At 40.0% G+C, this 18,936-nt stretch overlaps 1 protein-coding gene across 2 annotated transcripts in view; it reads right to left on the bottom strand.

Moving 5' to 3' along the window:
- GPHN (gephyrin) overlaps positions 1-18,936 on the bottom strand; it is a 422,394-nt gene that overhangs the window by 37,943 nt on the left and 365,515 nt on the right. For both annotated transcript variants that reach the window (XM_079768794.1, XM_079768793.1), the window contains 3 exons: positions 18,703-18,761; positions 17,704-17,857; positions 1,578-1,699 (listed from right to left, as the gene is read on the bottom strand). In XM_079768794.1, coding sequence (XP_079624920.1) covers positions 1,578-1,699; positions 17,704-17,857; positions 18,703-18,761 — 335 coding nt within the window. The remainder of the gene's footprint in view (positions 1-1,577; positions 1,700-17,703; positions 17,858-18,702; positions 18,762-18,936) is intronic.

The raw sequence follows: 18,936 nt of genomic DNA, 5'->3' as shown, positions 1-18,936 counted from the left end.
ACTGGTCAGGTTCAAATGCAAACAACTACCCACCTTTCATCCCCCCCTTTCTTTCTACTTCCCCAGGGCTAGGGAGTTTGGATCAGGGTGGTATTAGGTAACCTGTGACACTGGCTTCACCAGGGGTTCCATGGGGGCTGGCCACTTAGCTATAGGCTTCTCTAGAACTAAACATCCAGGCAAACACAAGTGGTAAAGAATCTAAAAAGAATGATGTTTGAAAATATGTCTAACAGCCTCTACTCCAATGTCCTCAGAGAAAGAAATAAAATCAGGAGGAAAGAAGAGAACTTTAAAAGGTAAGATGACATAAAAGCTACTGCTTCTCAGGTTACTGGCAAGGTGCTGTGTCTAAGTTTTGGTGTGTTGTGTCCAGTTTGAGCCTAAGCTGGGGTTTACAGGTGTGAGAGCATTAACTTAAGAAATGGTAGGGTAGAGCCTTTCTAAAAGCACATTTGATTTCTGAGAAAGCACTCATCTTAAGGGATGAAGGATCACGGTATAATGAGCTTTACTCAGTGACTAGGTAGTAATGAGAGAGAAGGATGATTATGGGTGACAGAAACATACTGGTATCTACCACTTAGGTTTGTCTCCTAGCTTGTCTCCACCAGGCTGATATTTCAGAATTACTAAAAGCAGGCACACCTCTGGTGAACGGGAAATAGTGCCTGGTGAAAGATGGCTGAGTAGCAGTGTTGCATGGTAGTGGGAAAGCAGACTTGCTTTTGGTCATGTGTAAGATACAGCTGGAGAGTCACAGGAATACTTGGTGAATTTAGTAGAGGGCTGAGTTAATTTAGTAAATATGCTGTTAGAGATGGGCAATTATAGTCAACGTGCCTCCCTCTGAATTTTCAAGTTGGTGAAGTCCGGAGAATCTCAGGTTACATAAGGATACCAAAATAAATACAGAGGCCCTAGAAAACAATTGTACTTAAACTTCAAAAAATCAGTTGGTGCTAATTTTGACATTCTCTCTTACTCTTCTCACCTAAGCTATGTCTTCCCTGTCTTTCTTGAAACAAGTAAAAGTATGAATAGGAATAAAACACTATCACCATTAGTTCCATTAGGACAGTGGTTGGCAAACTGCGGCTCGCGAGCCACATGCAACCAACACCCCCACTTCTTCTAACACCACTTCTTCAAAATAGACTCGCCCAGGCTGAAAACCGACTTCTGCGCATGGGCCACGAAGTTTCAATCGCACTGTACGTGCGCACCCGCACGTGGTATTTTGTGGAAGAGCCACGCTCAAGGGGCCACAGGGCCGCATGTGGCCCATGAGCCGCGGTTTGCCAACCACTGCATTAGGATAAAGACAACACTATCAAAAAAGATCCCTGTAAATTTAATAAACAGCAAAATATTTCTCCTGTTGTAATAGGCATTTCAGGAAAATGTCTGTCCCTAATGGACATAGATACTTCCATAATTCTTGGGCTTCTGAAGAATGAAATAGGTGAAAATTATGGTATTTAATTTTTGTTTCTTTAGCAACAACCCCACCTAGTTAGTACTCCCAAAATTCATATTTGTATAATAACAACTTAGAAATAAAATCCAATACTTACTTGTCTCCCACAATTCCCAAGTTGATTGTGGGGTAACCATGTTCCTGAATTGTGGCTAAGAGGGTTGAACGATTGCTGTCTCGAATCTTTCCTGGTAAGAGGTCATCTTCAGGATTTAGCAGCTACAAGGCCAAAAAAACCACCACAAATTATTCTCTTAGGATAATGTTGCCTATTGTTAATGGAAAAATAGATCTAGTAAATAAAGTTTACTATATCTAGCACCTACAACAGTATTTGGCACATAGAAAATATATGCTCAAAGGATCTTTGAATAAATATTGAAAGTATAGGAGGATGAAAAAATGGTCCTGCAGAAATTTAAATGGTGACTAAACAATATTTCACCAGCTTTGGCTACAATTTGACAATAGGGCTCTGGAGATGCTGGCCTTCCCAGTGCTTACTGAGGCAAACAAAACAACTTTGATTTTAACTCCCAATATTATTTTCCAATTCGTTTGAGGTAGACTCTGTAACATGATGTTCTCAAGTCTGAAAAGAATGATCATTTATCTTTTCTTTCAAGTTTTTGATCTCTTTTCTGAAGTGGAATCAACAATACCTGAGAAGTTAAACTTATTTGAAGGAGGAGACAGATGTCTTGTCTCTTTATTAGCAAATTTAAGTAAGTAATACTTAACTACACATACTCACAATTCCATGACTTTGAATTGAATTACCTTTAGAAATTTAATATCTGCTATTATATGCCTATAAGAAAATTATAAGACACTTAGTCTATATTCCAATGAGGCAGTATTGGAATAGTAGAAAGAGGCTGGTATTCAGATAAGGTTCAAATTCAAGTTGCCCAAACATATTATGACTTAATTTTCTCATTTATAATATATATAGGGGTGGGTGAAAGTAGGTTTACAGTTATGGTACAAATAAATAATACAGTAATTCATAAATAATAATACATGAATAAACTTTCTTATGTACTCACAAGTGTAAACCTACTTTTGTCCACCCTTGTGTAGTAATAACTACCTTATTATAGTAGTTGTTAGATTAATTGAGATAATGAATACTCAGTTGATATAGATAAATATACAGCAAACAAGATTTTCTTTTCTTTATTACATACGATATTGAGAGAGCACTTATTTCCCCCATAATTGGTCTCATATTATTACTCCTAGATGCTCGTATAGATGAAATTAGTTTATAATGTGAACATGAATTTAGATTTCTTAGAGTATAAAATACTTAAAAGTAGGGGGTCCTCACATACACACAACAAACAACTTTAATTTATATATTAATTTTAAGATGCACTCTGATTTTAGAAATATTACAAAATGAACAAAAGTATATATGTGAAGTGAGAAAATCTGGAATATTATCTTAGGAGGTGGACGGCAAGCCTGCACATTTAGATGCTCAGGTTGTTAATATGGCCAATACCCAGGGCTTCAAATATCAGTTCTCCCAAACAATAACCTCTAGTTTCTTCAGTCTCATTAGTGATACTATGTGGCTGGACCTTTTGCTTTGTGTTGAAAAAGTAGTAGTTTTGCAACTAACTGGCCCTTACAATAGCTGGAAGAAAACTCTGATTGTCTTATTTCGTGTCACTGGGAGCCTTCCTTTCAGATATGGCACTAATTTAACTTAATCAGATGCCAGGTTACATTGCAACCCACTTTCATCCTTAGTCACCAGCAGAGCTTGGTAAATTGCTATTGAAAAAAAAAAGAAAAAGAAGAAAATGGCGATTGAGTGCTAATATAGATTAATTTTCTAATCTAATTAACACATGGTTATTGAAACTATTATAATTTCATAAAGGTCATGGCTTGCAGCTCTTTAACTCCATTAATCAGATAACTTGTTTCAGAAAGAAAACTATCGCTATGTAATTTTTTTTCAGAAAAGGGTACTGACTACCAACTAAGTAAGATTCCTCTGTTAAGGTGTTTTCTTTGCCATTCATACTCCTCTCTGCTACTTTGCTGTAAACAGTTCCAGAAATAACAGAACAATTAGAGATTATTGGAGAATCAGTTATTTGACTGTAAAATTGACACAATGAAATAATAGCTAGTTCAACGAGGGAATAGGATTTACAGTGCATTTCAAGTATTTTCAAAGAAAGCATACAGAATTGGATGAAAGATGATAAAACTGAAATACTAGAATAAATTCACAATATTCCCTTTTTAAAGCTGAGTATTATTTTCTGGTATCTTATACTTCTGGTCATCTCTGGATGATGCCAGAAACTTATTACAGTTGAAATACAAAAGAAAAAAATACAAAGTAGTTGCAGGGACTGTGCACCAACCAGAAGGAACGACATTTCACAGACAAGTTAAATCTGCATTTAAGAGCAAGGCTCCTGGCGTTGGTTAAAGATGGTGAACTAGGGAAATCCTGAGCTCACTTTCTCTCATAGACACCAAAACTACAACTACATATAGAACAGTTATTTCTGAGAATGACCTAAAAACTAGCAGAATAGATTTTCTACAACTAAGGATTTAAAAAAAAGCCATATTGAGAGGGATAGAAGGGGCAGAGACTCATCTTACCCCCTACTCCCCATGCAGTGTCTCACAAGTGGGAGAGATATCACAACTGCAAAGGTCTCCCCGTGAAGAGGGAGGGGTCCGAACTCCAGCCTAGGGATCCTGTATCAGGAAGAGGAGCCCGTATAACATCTGGCTTTGAAAACCAGCAGGGCTTAGGTCTGGGAGTCAAAGGATTGTAGGAAAACAAGGCTGCACTCTTTCTGAGTCCCAGCGCAGAGGCAGCAGTTTAAAAAGCACCTGGGTCATACGTGAAGGTAATGCACTGATTAATTTTAGGGCATCTGCTGGAGGGAGAGGGATCTGTCAGAACTTTTTCCAGAGTCCGAAGTGCTGGTGGGCACCACGTCTTTCCCCTTCCTTCCTTCTGCCTGGTCGGATGCTGGCAGGTGCCATTTCTGACACTCTCCATTAACCTTGGAAACACTGTTCACCCTACTTTAGTGTTTCCCTGAGGACACACCAGGCTGGTACCCCTCCAAGTGGTTTCTAACCTGCCACGCCTGGTGGGCAGCCTCAGGAGCACCAGCACACAGCAGTGTGTCTGTAACAAGCTGAGGCTGGACCTTGAAGCCAGTGCCTCACAGCCAGCCAGGCCAGAGACTAGCCTCGCCTGCCAGTATGTTCATAGCAGTTGTAGCCCAACCACAACAGAAGACCATACTAGTCCATACAGGAAACACTTCTAGAGCACCTGACAAGCGGTATTTCACCAATGGAACCCACAGAACACCTAAATAAGGGTACTTTTTCAAGACCAGCAGACATAGCTGATCTACCTAATACACAGAAACAAAAAGGCAAAATGAGGAGACAAAATAATATGTTCCAAACAAAAACAACACAAGACAAATTCCTAGGAAAAAAAAACAACCCTAAACAAAACAGAGCTAAGCTGTCTACTAGGTAAAGAGATCAAAGTAATAGTCATAAAGATGCTCATCAAATTCTGCAGGCAAGTGAATAAACTCAGTGAGAACTTCAACAAAGACATAAATTATAAAAAAGTACCCATCATAACTGAAAAACATAACAATTGAAATTAAAAATACACTAGAGGGAATCAATAGATCAGAAGATGCAGAAAATGGATTATCAATGAGGGAGATAGGATAGTGGAAATCACCCAATTGGAAGATAAAAAAGAGAAAATAATTCAAAAGAATAAGGAGAGCATAAGGGACTGCTGGTACAACATCAAGTATATTCACATTTGCATCATAGGGGTCCCAAAAGGGGAAGAAGAGATAGAGAAAGGGATGGAAACCCTTTTTGAAAAAATAATGGCTGAAAACTTCCCTAATCTCGTGAAGGAAACAGATATCCATATCCAGGAAGCATAGAGAGTCCCAAATAAGATGAATCCAAAGATACCCACACCAGGACACATCATAATTAAAATGTTAAAAGTTAAAGAGAGAATCTTAAAAGTAGCAAGAGAAAAACAACTGGTTACATATAAGGTAATGACCATAAGACTATCAGTTATTCAACAGAAACTTTGCAAGCCATAAGGGAGTGGCATGATGAAAGGGAAAACTCTATAACTAAGAATACTCTACCCAGCAAGGAGAGATCAAGGGTTTCCCAGATAAGCAAAAGCTAAAGGAGTTCATCAATACTAAACTGGCATTACAAGAAATATTAAAGGGAATTCTTTAAGTGGAAAAGAAAAGGCCAAAACTAGAAAAAAAAATACATTAAATAAAATCTCATTAGAAAAGGCAAACATATAGTAAAGTTAGTAGACCACTTATAAAGTTAGAGAGAAAACAATTTAAGTGACAATAAGTGCATAACTATCAATAGTTACTTTACATATCCTATACAATTAAATAATAAGAAAAAGATTTTAAAACTCTAAAATATCCTTTATTGTTGTTGTTGATGTTAACATATGGGGGAAGCAGTTTAAAGAAAAAACACTTTATGTAGAAGGGAAAAATATAATCTTAATAATGATTTCAATTTAGGATCAAGATATAGTGCTCTGCATACAAGGGAACACTTACTAGCAGTACTTGAAGACTTGTGAGTTGAAATTGTATATTACTTGAAAGATCGAATTAAGCTAAGTTTTGGTGCACAGCAGTTGTACATGATTTCTTGTTTATGTAGCAAAAGGCATTGAAATGTACTAGCATTAAAACATACATGTAAATATAGTTGTGGAAATTGTCTATTATATTTGCCTTATGTCTCATTTATTTAGAGCATAGTTTCATATTTTTAATTGGTCTAAAGGTTAAGGCTAAATGAATACTGTAACTAAAATTATATTTTAAATCTTTGTCCTGAGGTATTTTTTTTTAAATAAAAAAGCTATTGCAAATTGTATCATTCCTGATTATACAGAACTTTGTGGGTGATTTTAAATACATTTTATACTTCTAAAAAAAAGTTAAATGTAAATGGACTAATAAGTGTGCCATTCAAAAGACACAGGATGGCTGAATGGGTAAAAAAACAAGACCCTTACATATGCTGCCTACATGAGACTCACTTCGGTTCGAAAGACAAATACAGAATGAAAATAAAGGGATGGAAAAAGATATTACATGAAAATGGAAATGAAAGCTGAGGCAGCAATACTTTTACCAGACAAAATAGACTTTAAGGCAAAGGCTATAATGAGACAAAGCAGGACCCAGCAATTCTACTTCTGGGTGCTTATCCAAAAAAAATGAAACACTAATTGGAAAAGATATATGCTCCCCTATGTTTCCTGCAGCATTATTTATAACTAGAGGCCCGATGCATGCAATTTGTGCAAGGGGTGTGGCTTTGTCCAGAAGGAAGGACGACCTGAAGGATGTCCGGTCTAATTAGCATATTATGCTTTTATTATTATAGATAGCCATGATATGGAGGCAGCCTAGGTATCCATCAATAGATAAATGGATAAAGGGGAAGTGATACACACACAGACACACAATGGAATATTACTCATCCATAAAAAATAATAAAATCTTGCCATTTGTGACAGCATGGATGGACCTAGAGGGTATTGGCTAAGAGAAATAAATCAGGGAAAGACAAATGATTTATCATTTCACTATTTGTGAAATTTAAAAAACTAAACAAATGAACAAACCAAACCAAACCAACAGACTCATAGATACAAAGAACAAACTAATAGTTGCCAGAGGGTTGGGAGGTCAGGGTATGGGCAAAAAGGTGAAGGGGATTAAGAGGTACAAACTTTTAACACAAATAAGTCATGGATATAAAGTGCAGCATAGGGAATACAGTCAATAATATTGTAATAACTTTGTATGGTGACAGATGGTTACTTCTCGTGGTGATCACTTCATAAGGTATATAAATGTCACATCACTGTTGTACACATGAAACTAATATTGTATGTTACCTATACTTTAATTAAAAAGAACTTTACATTCTAGAATGAAAAAAGAAAACAATACATAACCCAATATCTCCATATCTTATTACTTTCCTATCTACCATATATTAAAATTCAATTTCCTGTTTGTTATTGTCAATGGTACCACTGTCTTCCCAGTTTTCAAACATTTAACCTTTGATTCATTTTTACCCCTTTGCGGTCTGAATTATTAAGAACATTGTAATCCATCTCTTCTTTGACCCAATGTTTTCATTCATTCTCTTGGCAATACTGCCCATTCCTAACCCCAATTCCAGGCATTCAATATGTCTGAATTTCTATAAAAGCATTATAATTGGTTATCTTGCCTATAGACTCTTTCTTTCTGAGAAACAAAATAGAAACATCAACTTGCAAAACTTTACTATTACTTGTATAACAGATAAATTGTACCAAACCATGACATATAACTCAAACTATCTTAAGTAAAATTGTTTTAACACAAGCTTGTTCAGACCTATATTCTCCAACATAAGACCATGGACAATTTGAGACTATCGTAACTCACATGGACTCATGTGCTACAATGAAAAGACGAACTGTTTCAGCAACTCATTTAATTTACAAAATATGACCAGTTTTTGCCTAGACCTTACTTATAAACTTTTACCTTAAAACCACCCATGACCAACTCCAGTCCTGAAAATCCTATTTCCTTTTGTAACTTCCCTTTTTTGAGACACTACTGAGACTCTGGCAAGGTGATGCTCATCCTTGCTCAGAAACTTTCATATATTCAGTTTTGTACGATCAACAAGTTTCCTTGGCTGTCCTTGTATTAAGACTTTGAGAGTCATTAAGGTTCTACCAAGACTTAGGGAGGACCCCTTGACACCAGTGATCTCAGACTGGTTACATTGTACTTCATTGAGATCTCTTGAGCCTCTTTGTTTGGGGGATTTTTTTGTCTATGGTAATAAGTCCAGCACTACGTTAAGCTCTGACACTTTTCTGTTGTTTTTTTTTGTTTTGTTTTGTTTTCCTGATCCTTTTCTGTTTAGCTCCCAAAGCTAGCTGATATTTATTTTGTTTGTTGTAAAAATAAGGTTCCCAGGAATTTTTGGTTATCTGATTAAATTTGTCCTAATTTTTGTTTTTAGATTGTTGGAAAGAAAGATAGCTAAAGGAATGGGGGAAATTATGAGGTAAAGAGAAGGGAAAATGAGGGAACCCTTATCTAGTTCAGTTTGACAAGTATTTTTTAGTTTCATTTTTTTCCATAAAGGTCACCCGTGAGTTTATCTGCCACGAGTGAGAAAGTAGGGCTGCCAGTAAGGTTTAAAGGGAGTATAGAATGTATGAATGAACTATCCACTGCAGGAATGTGCTAAGAAATAAACAAACAGTGACATTAGAATTACTGAGCAACTTTAAGTGCCAGGTTGACATTAAATGGCAAAAATTTGTAGTGGGTCAGGTAATCCAAGTTTTATGAATTTTTTCAGTAATGTTTTTATGCGTGGGAGCAAAATTGTAGTTGGAGGACGAAGCTATCCAGTTTTGATATTAATTTAATAAGCAAAGGAATAGATTAGAAGGAGTGAAGCTACCTGAAGTGTTAGTAGTGAGCCATGGTCTTTAATCTGGACAAGAAGTATAATATAGCTGGAAGAAAGTAATGTACTATCTAATCTGATAGATTTCAGATTGCCATTGAAAAGTTGGACAAATGAAATTTAAGAAACCTTTAGTGGGAAGCATTGTGGCATAGTGGGGGAAAGTCATTATAGCCAAAAGACTTAGATATGAAACACAGTTACATCACTTACACAAATATGTTAGGCTAGTCGCTTTGTTTTTGAGTGTCAATTTCCTGGATAATTATACTAATCTCATAGTGTTGCTTTAGTTATAAAGCACATAGCAGTTCTGGGCAAAGTAGGCACTCAACTTCATATTCCTTCTCTTATTAGTGGGGAAAAAGATTTTTAAAGATTCTAGCTTTACAGCAGCTGCTTGTGGAATCTATCTATCTATATAAAAAGCCAGTGTCCGTGACGACCATGATGACCAAACGACCGGTAGCAATGACGCCCACTGTGGCCAGTGAACCGCCCGATCAGGGGGTGGGGCTGGCCGGCAAACCTCTCGGACCCTCCCCTCTGCTGGCCTGCCCCGACCAGACTCTCCCATCCATATCAAGAGCGGGGCAGCACAGAGCCTGGACCCTTCCTTCCTGGCAGCCCTGCGTCCCTGGGGTTGAGAACTCTGATGGCCCTGCCCAAAGAGTAGAGGTGCCTGATGGGCAGGGACAGGGACCACAGGCCTCCATGGAGCACCGCAGAGTTGGCAAGGAGAGGAGAGGGCCTGCGGAGGGGGAGGAGGCGAAGCCAGTGGACATCAGCCCAGAATCCAGCCCTTCCCCCCGTAGGCAGCGGGCCCTCAACCCAGAACCCCAGCCTAAATTGGAAGAGCCTGAGGGAGGCTTCAGGAAGCTCTACGCAGAGCTGCGCGTTGAGAACGAGAGACTTTGTGAGGCCCTGTCCGAGACCATGCTGTGGCTGGCGCAGCTCAAGGTGGAGCTGGAGGGCATTATGCAGAGGCAGGAGCGCTTTGCAGAGAGGTCGGCCCTCCTGGAGCTGGAGAGATTTGAGCTCAGGGCCCTGGAGCGCAAGGCTGCTGAACTGGAAGAGGAGCTGAAGGGCCTGTCCAACCTCCGGTCTGACAACTAGTGCCTCAAGGATGAGAACACGGCCCTGATCCAGGTCATTAGCAAACTGTCCAAGTAACCCCGGAGGACTTGCCCCTGCACCCGCATTTATACAGCTTCTGCCACACGGACCCTTCCCCTGTGTGAACACGAGTGACAGGGCTGCCGGGGAGTCTCTGAGAAGCCATAACCTCCCCTTGGGACCTCCAGGCTGGGAGGGGAGGACAGAGCCCCCAGGAGCCAAGGGGGCCATCTGTGGCCAGGATGGAGATGGGAGGCTGAGCCAGGTAGGGGGACCAGGGCTGCAGGCAGGACCAGGAAGGAAATGAGGACCAGGAAGTGCCAGGACCAGTAGCCAGGACCAGAGTGGCCACCCGGAGGTCCCCTCTCACGTGTGCTGCCACCAGTCAACCCTCCCGCCCCTGAGCAGGGATCTGAGAATGTGCCAAGCATCCTGCTGGCCTGGGCCAGGTGGGCCTGTATATAGGGTCCATATGCAATAGGAAGGGATGTTTTCTGTTTTTTGCTGCCCCCTCCCCGACACTGTCCGGGGCAGGGGGAGAAGGTATTTTCGAGACATAGCATAAGCACCACAAATAAAACTTGTGAAGTTGGCAAAAAAAAAAAAAAAAAAAAAAAAAAGGAGCGGGGCCACCGGCCAAATGCCCCCTCCTTTCCTCCCAGCCAGCCCTGCCCCCGATCAGCCCGCCCCACCATGATAGACCTGCAGCCACTCCCCTTGGCTTCCCCACCCCTGATCAAACCCCCCACCCCAATAGGGGGTGGGGCTGGCCAGCCAACCTCCTGCAGCCCCTCCCCCCTGCCAGCCATGCCCCCAATGGGCCCCCACCACCCTGATCAGGCTGCAGCCCTTCCCCTGGCCAGCCCCGCCCCTGATCACCCACCACCCCAATAGGGGGCGGGCCAGCCAGCCAATCTCCTGCAGCCCCTCCCCTTGCCTGGCCCCACCCCAGATTGGCCCCCCCTACCCCGGCCGGCCAACCATCCATGGCTCCTCCCCAAGGCCACTGGCCCCCGATTGGCACCCCCATCCCATTCAGGGGCATGCCCGGCGGCCCACAACCCACAGCCCCTCCCAGTGGCCAGCCCCGCTCCCAATTGGCCTCCCAACCCCAATCGGGGGCAGAGCCCACCGGCCAATTGCCCACGGCCCCTTCCCCCAGCTGGCCTGACCCTGATTGGGGCAGGCTGGCCGGCCAACCTCCCGCCATCTCCTCCTCCTGACAGGCCCAGCCCCGATTGGGACCCGGCCAGTCGGACCCCACCCGTGCATGAATTCATGCACTGGGCCTCTAGTGTGTGTGTATATATATATATATATATATATATATATATATATATACACACACACACACACACTAGAGGCCCGATGCACAAAATCATGCAAGAGTAGGCCTTCCTTCCCCCAGCTGCTGGCACCAGCTTTTCTCTGGCTCCGGCTTTATTCGGAAGGATGTCCGGTCTAAAATATATATATATATATATCTAAAAGCTTAAGCAACCGTTATGACTGAACGACTGGTCGACGGGTCACTATGACATGCACTGACCACCAGGGGGCAGATGCTCAATGCAGGAGCTGCCCCAGGTGGTCAGTGCGTTCCCTTGGCCAACCTCCCATGGCCAGCCAAGCTCCCATGGTCCCTCCCCGCCACCGGTCCCTTCCCCTGGCCAGCCAGCAAATCTCCCACGAACCCTCCCCCCCATCCCTCTCCCCGGTCGGCAGGCCCTGACTGGCCGGGCCCCAATAGGCCTGGCCCTGATTGGGACTGGGCAAGACGGCCCCAATCAGCCCTGATCGCCGGCCAGGCCTAGGGACCCCACCCATGCACGAATCCATGCACTGGGCCTCTAGTATTACATAAAGATTTTAGATAGACTATATATCTAAAGTTCATACTTGTTTGTACTAGCCTCTGCTATTGACAGTGGCCAAGTAAATTATAAAAAAATGGAACAGAAAAAGCAAAGGCATAGTAGAGATAAATATACTTAATTCTCTGTGTGTGTGAGAGAGAGAGAGAGAGAGAGAGGGAAAGAGAGGAGAGTGAAAGAGAGTGAGAGTGAGAGAGAGAAACAGAGAGAGATAAATAGCATGAATGAATGAATGGGTTATGAAATATGGTGAAAGGAAACTGAAACAGTATCTTCAAAACTACAAGACCAGCATTTACTGAAGGAATAATTTTTGCTAATACTTTGTGTAAGTAGAAAACAAGCATACAGTCTTGACTTCCTGAAGATAATTATAGCTGGTTGACTGATGTACAGTCTAACGACCTATAGGTCACTATCTAAGGTTTCAAGAGGATAAGAATGTATTTATCAATAGAGAGATGACATTATCAAGAGTCAAAATTAGGCTTTGGCTGGATAACTCAGTTGGTTAGAGTGTCATCTGATACACCAAGGTTTCGGGTTTGATCCCTTGTCAGGGCACATACAAGAGTCAACCAATGAATGTATAAATAAGTGGGACAACAAATCGATGTTTCTCCTCTTTCATTTTCTCTCTCCCAAATCAATCAATACATAAAAGAAGTTTAAAAAATGAGTTAAAATTAGAAAATACAACTGGGAAATATAAAGGTTGGTAAAGAGGTGGAAGATACAACTGCCTCCTAAGTGTAAAACTTGCACCCCCTGTCTTCTATTTATACTCACTTCCTAGGTGACTTTATTTACTTTCATGATTTTAAACACTATGTACATCTAAAAAAGAAAAAGCAAAGGGGGAAAAAAACCCTTCTGTTTATATGCTGATAACTTCCAAATGTATATCTTTAGCTCTGTTCTTTTTCCTAAGCTCCAGGCTAAATATCTTATTGTCTACTGGATATTTCTACTAGGATCTCTAATAAGTATCTCAAAGTTAACATGTCCAAAATAGAACCCCTGATTTCTACTGCCTAAATCTTTCTCACTTGAATAAATAAATGATAACTATCCTTAGAACTGCTCAGGTCAAAAAGTTTGGAGTTCATCTTGACTTCTCACTTTCTCTTATATTCTGTTTTGAATTTACTCACAAATCCTGTTGGCTTTATCTTCAAAATATATCCTGGATCTGATTACTTCTTACCATCTCCACTGCTACCACTCTGGTCCAAATCGCTTGCTGGAATATTGCAGATCCTGCTAGTTAGTCTCCCTGCTTTTTTCCCTTTATTTCCTTTATGACATACCATATAGAAGCCAGAGTAAACATTTAAAAATTTAAGACATGTTATATTTAAAAAAAAGACATGTTATATTCCACATTATGTTTTCCTACCTCAAAATGAGCTATTATAATAAACTAGAGGCCTGGTGCACGGATTTGTGCATGGGTGGGGTCTGGCTGGCCCTGCCCCTGATCTGGGATTGGGGGGGCCGATCAGGGCGGGGCAGGCCGGCGGGAGGGGCCGGCCAGGGGGAGGGGCCGCGGGCAGGGCCTGGATGAGGCTGATTGGCTGCCGGCCTGGTTGCCCCACGCAGCCTGCTGTTCAGTTGTTTGGTCATCCCTCACTAACCCCACTGCTGGCCTGGTAGCCCCACACAGCCTGCTTGTTCAGTTGTTTGGTCATCCCTCACTAACCCCCCTGACGGCCTGGTCTTAGGCAGCCATCTTGTGAGGGTGTGATGGTCAATTTGTGTATTACCTCTTTATTATATAGGCTAAAAAACCCTCATCTCCTTTTACTTTGATCCTTTCCCTCTATACTTCAGCCACATTGACATCTTTGCTGTTCCTCAAACATGACAAGCATGCACCTTACCTCAGGGCTTTTCTGTTTGTTCCTCCTGTTTGGAACACAATTACCTTCATATGACCCATGCCCTCAATGCCTTCTGATTTCCACTTTATCAGTGAGGCCTAATTACCCTATATAAAATAGAAGACTCTATCAATCAGGTCTAGACAAGAAAACCCAAAGTCCTCTAGGTATGGAGGGGGGGTGGGAGAAAGGAGAATTTAATACAGATGTATTGGTTACCGAAGATCAGCAACTGTGAGAAGTCACCATCATCCCCAGAGATGTTGGGGGTAAGTATTACTTAGAGTCAAGGAGCTTATACTTCTGGTAATTTCTTTTCACCTTCTAATATCATGTTAATGCATCCCAAAACCTAACTGGACCACAGCTGGAAAGACAGCCTGGGAAACAGAGTTTTCACACTTCCTGCCTTATTGTTTAGGGGAGAGTATGCAAGGGCTAATTTGAGGGAAGTTTCAACATATAATATCTGGCAATACCTCTTCTATCACCATTCTTTATCATCTGACCCTTTCTTTTTCTTCATATAATTTATCACTGTTTGTTTGAATACCCCTCTCCTAACCTACTTGCTTGCTGCTATATTTCCAGTGGTCAGAACCATGCCCAGCATCAGTATGGCACCATACTAAGGGGTAGAGGGTAGTGGGAGTGGTCTGCCCCAGTGGAGAGGAGCATTTTATCACTGATATTGTGTAGATTTGCCAGTGCATGATGATAATAAAAAGCAGAATGACTTGTAATCAGTTTTATTATTCGTTTCTAATTTTCTACACACAATGCATCTGTAGGGTAAAGGATTAACAAAACCTTTTTCCATCTCTAAGGACAAATTTCACCTTAGGTTAGCTTTTCTAGCTCTGTACCCCTGAAAATTTGATTAAGATAAAATGTCAGCTTGTTTCTAGGCAACTTTTGTTACGGTAAAAATGATAAAAAATGATAACTTGCATATGTGCTATACAAATGAACTATAAATACTTAATGGGAGCTATAGCTTTGGGCTTCACTTGTAACTGGGCATTTCTCTTGTGAGGACCCTGGAAATTGCCTAAGATTGTTACAAGAAAAAGTAATTCCTATTTAGGACATGGAGCTTCTAAGTTGGTGACTCCCATACTCTTCTAGTATAATTCTTATTCCCTTTCATGTGAATGTCACTTGAAGAGCAAAGAAAATACTCTTGGATGGCTATGTGGACTGCTAAGATGACAGGTCCCATTGGAGAAGAAAGTCTGATGCTGTCCTACTTGATGCTGTGCACTGACCACCAGGGGGCAGATGCTGTTTCCTTTTCAATATCTAAGTACACTGGTTCACATATACAGTGCATTTACATCTTATAAGTCTGATGTTTAGAAAAGAGAATCCTTAGTGGGCTTCCAGCATATAATAAGTTGCTCAAAAATATTAATTGAACAAATGCATGACTTTGGAAACATATACCTACAATTATGTAATTATTGGATGGTATTAACTAAATTTTAACATACATAGTTTGTTGAAATCAACAAGTGTCTACAGAGGCTACTCTGTGGTAGTTGTAGTCTATAACGGTACCTCCCCCATTTTGAAATAATTCCCTCATTATGAACAAATTTATGTAGTCACAAAATACAGGGCAGATTTTAAATATGATATGCATAGACATCTTGTATGGCATTCTTTCAGTTGCCTAAGGCCACTGTTCTGCTTACCAATATATGACATTGGCTTCAATAAGGGGACATATGTGAAGTCATATATATCAGGGGAAATCAGAACTAATACTTAAGGAAACCTGTGCTATGAATGATTTAATTATAAACTTTCCACATTGATAGACAAGTATAATTTCTTTTGGCCCCTCTGAAAATATATGAATGATTTTTTTCTGTTGTTTTTTGGCTATTTGAGGATCTTAAGCCTTCAGGAGAGATACTATCCTTTATCTCTTTTATACCCAGTTTCCAGTACACTGCTACTCATAGAGAGATGCAGCAAACATCAACTAAGCTATATGATCATAGAGAATCATAATAACAGCTAACTTTGGATGGGAGTAGGGGAGAAATGTTGAGCTATGTCAAATGAGAGATTATAGAATTTAGAAGCATTGTTACCTTGGAAAACCATGGTAATACAGCAGGCCAGAGAAAGTAGGGGAAGGAAGTCATACAGAATCTATCAAAGCCTTTCAGAGGATTATCAAGTCTATGAGGGCAGGAAAATAGGACTACAAATTCTTCCTTTGATTCCATAATATAAGTACCATCTCTATTCTCACCTTACTTTTCCCTACCATCAATAAATGGTTTTAATAAAGAGTATAAAGGACAGTTTTAAAAAATACTGCCAGTATACTCTGAGGATAACTGAGAATATTAGTCCAGCCCTACAAAAGTATCAGTAAGAATACAAGAAATATAGCTGAAACAAAGTTGCCTAATAACTGGTTATTTATGAATTTGCTCATTCTATTTAGCTTTCCCAAACCCCATTAAACTCACGTAGATGTACAAACATGTAAATAAGTCACAGAATAGTTCATTAAGTTTAAAATAAATTACTTTCTGTTGCTAAACATAGTGTCAGTTGGTCCTAGGTATATTAAATCATCACTATGTAATTGATTGAAAAGAATGTTTGTTTTGGGTCACTCTAGTTTTAGGGAATGCCTAGTGCACATATACTGGGAAGTAAGCAAACCTAGAATGTTGATTTATCTCTCCATTAGCAAAAAAACCCCCCAAAAAACCGAGTTATTTTCTTTTGCTCTTTCCAAAAGAACTATCAGGGTAATACAGAGATCCTTGAAAATGTTCATTTCTAAGACTTTAAGAAATTAAAAATAATGGTAACAAATGGCTTATTTTCAGAACTAAGTGAGCTTAAAAGAGGGGAAAAAAAAAGAAATCCTATTAATCTTTCTATTAAGGTCTGAAGGAATTAATTTTTAAAATATCAATAGTTTCTGATTCTGATCTTAGGCTTTGAATTTCAAGCAGATTTACTTTTCAATATTCCTAGTTTGACCATAGAGCCTCCAATTGAACTTTTGTATAATCCAAGAAAAACAGGGAATAGGAAGTTTTTCGAGAGTTCTCAGAAAAAGATTGACTAAATGCTCCTTCCTAAATCAGGGCTCATATGACATTTGATACATTATAAATAGCATGTCACTAGAGATGCTATCTTTAGAGAAAAAAACAAAAACCTGATTATCAAACCCTTCCATAAAGATCACATGGAATTTTAGCAGGAATAGGCTAGCCATGGTATCCCAATTCACTGAATTCTTTCCCACACAGAGGTGGCCTGCATCACAGCAGCAGAATGGGCACAATTCATTGTCCTAATAGACTAAGTACTGAGTTTGCCCAGCTGAATATCTATAGCAGGATCCTCAAACTTTTTAAACAGGGGGCCAGTTGACTGTCCTTCAGACCGTTGGAGGGCCGGACTATAGTTTTAAAAAAACTATGAACAAATTCCTATGCACACTGCACATATCTTATTTTGAAGTAAAAAAAACAAAACGGCAAAAACACCCGCATGTGGCCTGCGGGCCGTAGTTTGAGGACACCTGATCTATAGCTATCTGTCAACATTCTTTGCATGTGTGGAAAGGCCATTGTTTCATTCTAATAAGTGGAAGGGATTATTTATATGTAATTTCTACTTCTTCCTTCTCATCCACAATCTTCTATTTATAACACAGGTGTCACAAACACTTTTATCTGAAAGTCCCATTCCCCCCCACCTCCATTTTTACCTCATTCCCTGTTGACATGACTGCAACCACTGGAAACTTATTAACTTCAACCTCCGTGACACCTACAGTTGCCAGAAGACCAATCTCTGAGGGGCCCATGTGCGTTCCTTTGGCCAACACGCATTCCCCTCTTTTAATGTCATGGCCGATGGGTCTGAAAGTCAAAGCAGAACCATAAGCATGATGAGTAAGAATAATATTTTCAACTCAGAGGGAAACTTTAGTGTTAGAGAAGGAGGACACTCTAGGGAGAAAAATGTTAACAGATGAGGCAGGAGCAGAATAATGAAATGAAGAGATTCTAAAAACTGTATGCTTCTTAAATTAAAAATATTAAATCATACAACAGAAGACAAAAATAGAATTTATATCTATTATTGCTAAATAGGAATATGTTATTTCACATTTGAAAATTACTTTATAAATTGCTTTGTACCATATTTCTGTCAAAAACGCCAATTGCAAACTTTGATATAAGGCAAGAAATTATATGGAGTTAATGATAAAAAGTCTACAGCTTGTTAGTTTTGTGGTAAGGAGAAAAATGCTAATAAGATTACAGTCAAGGAAATAATTTCTATTTGAGTCACTTAGGTTGGTCCAGTTATGTGTCCGCATAAGTCCATTCACCTTGGCCTCCTGACATAAGGATGGGAGAAGTGCAGCTTTGCCACAAGGAGATTAGACAAATTAGTATTAATGAAATCAGGGTAAATATATTCCAATGTAACAAAGATCATTTAAAGTATGTGCCCTCCTTATGGTAGGACAGTGGTCTCATCTTTGCTTTTGATTATTTCACTTGCCTCTACAATCTTCATGAAAATGTAGGTAGAGCAGACATAGACTGCAGAGTTCAGAAAATTCATTTCCTACTTGTTAAAAAAGCTGAAAGCTAATGGTTGACTGAACTGTGGATTTATGATAACAATTCTTTCCTGAGTTCATGAACATGCAGAAAAAAAAGTTGGCTACACATTTTATATGTTATGAACTTACCTGATATCTTGGCCTGGCCGAGCTTGCACCAGAATTCGTACTTCAAGTTCTTCAGTGCCCTATAATAAGAGGAAGTAGTGCAATTTCAAAGAGAACAATCTAACAGAATTTCTGATCAATGAAATTTAGCTACATCAGGTAGTCCCAGAATATATACAAATATAGAGAAACAAACATTTGCTAAACACTTTGAACATGATAAAATTCTACCATAGGTTCCTGCAAAATTAGATT

Source organism: Cnephaeus nilssonii (assembly GCF_951640355.1).
Source record: "Cnephaeus nilssonii genome assembly, chromosome: 4".
In the NCBI taxonomy this organism is placed as follows: Eukaryota; Metazoa; Chordata; class Mammalia; order Chiroptera; family Vespertilionidae; genus Cnephaeus; species Cnephaeus nilssonii.
This window is presented reverse-complemented; position numbering and strand designations above follow the sequence as displayed.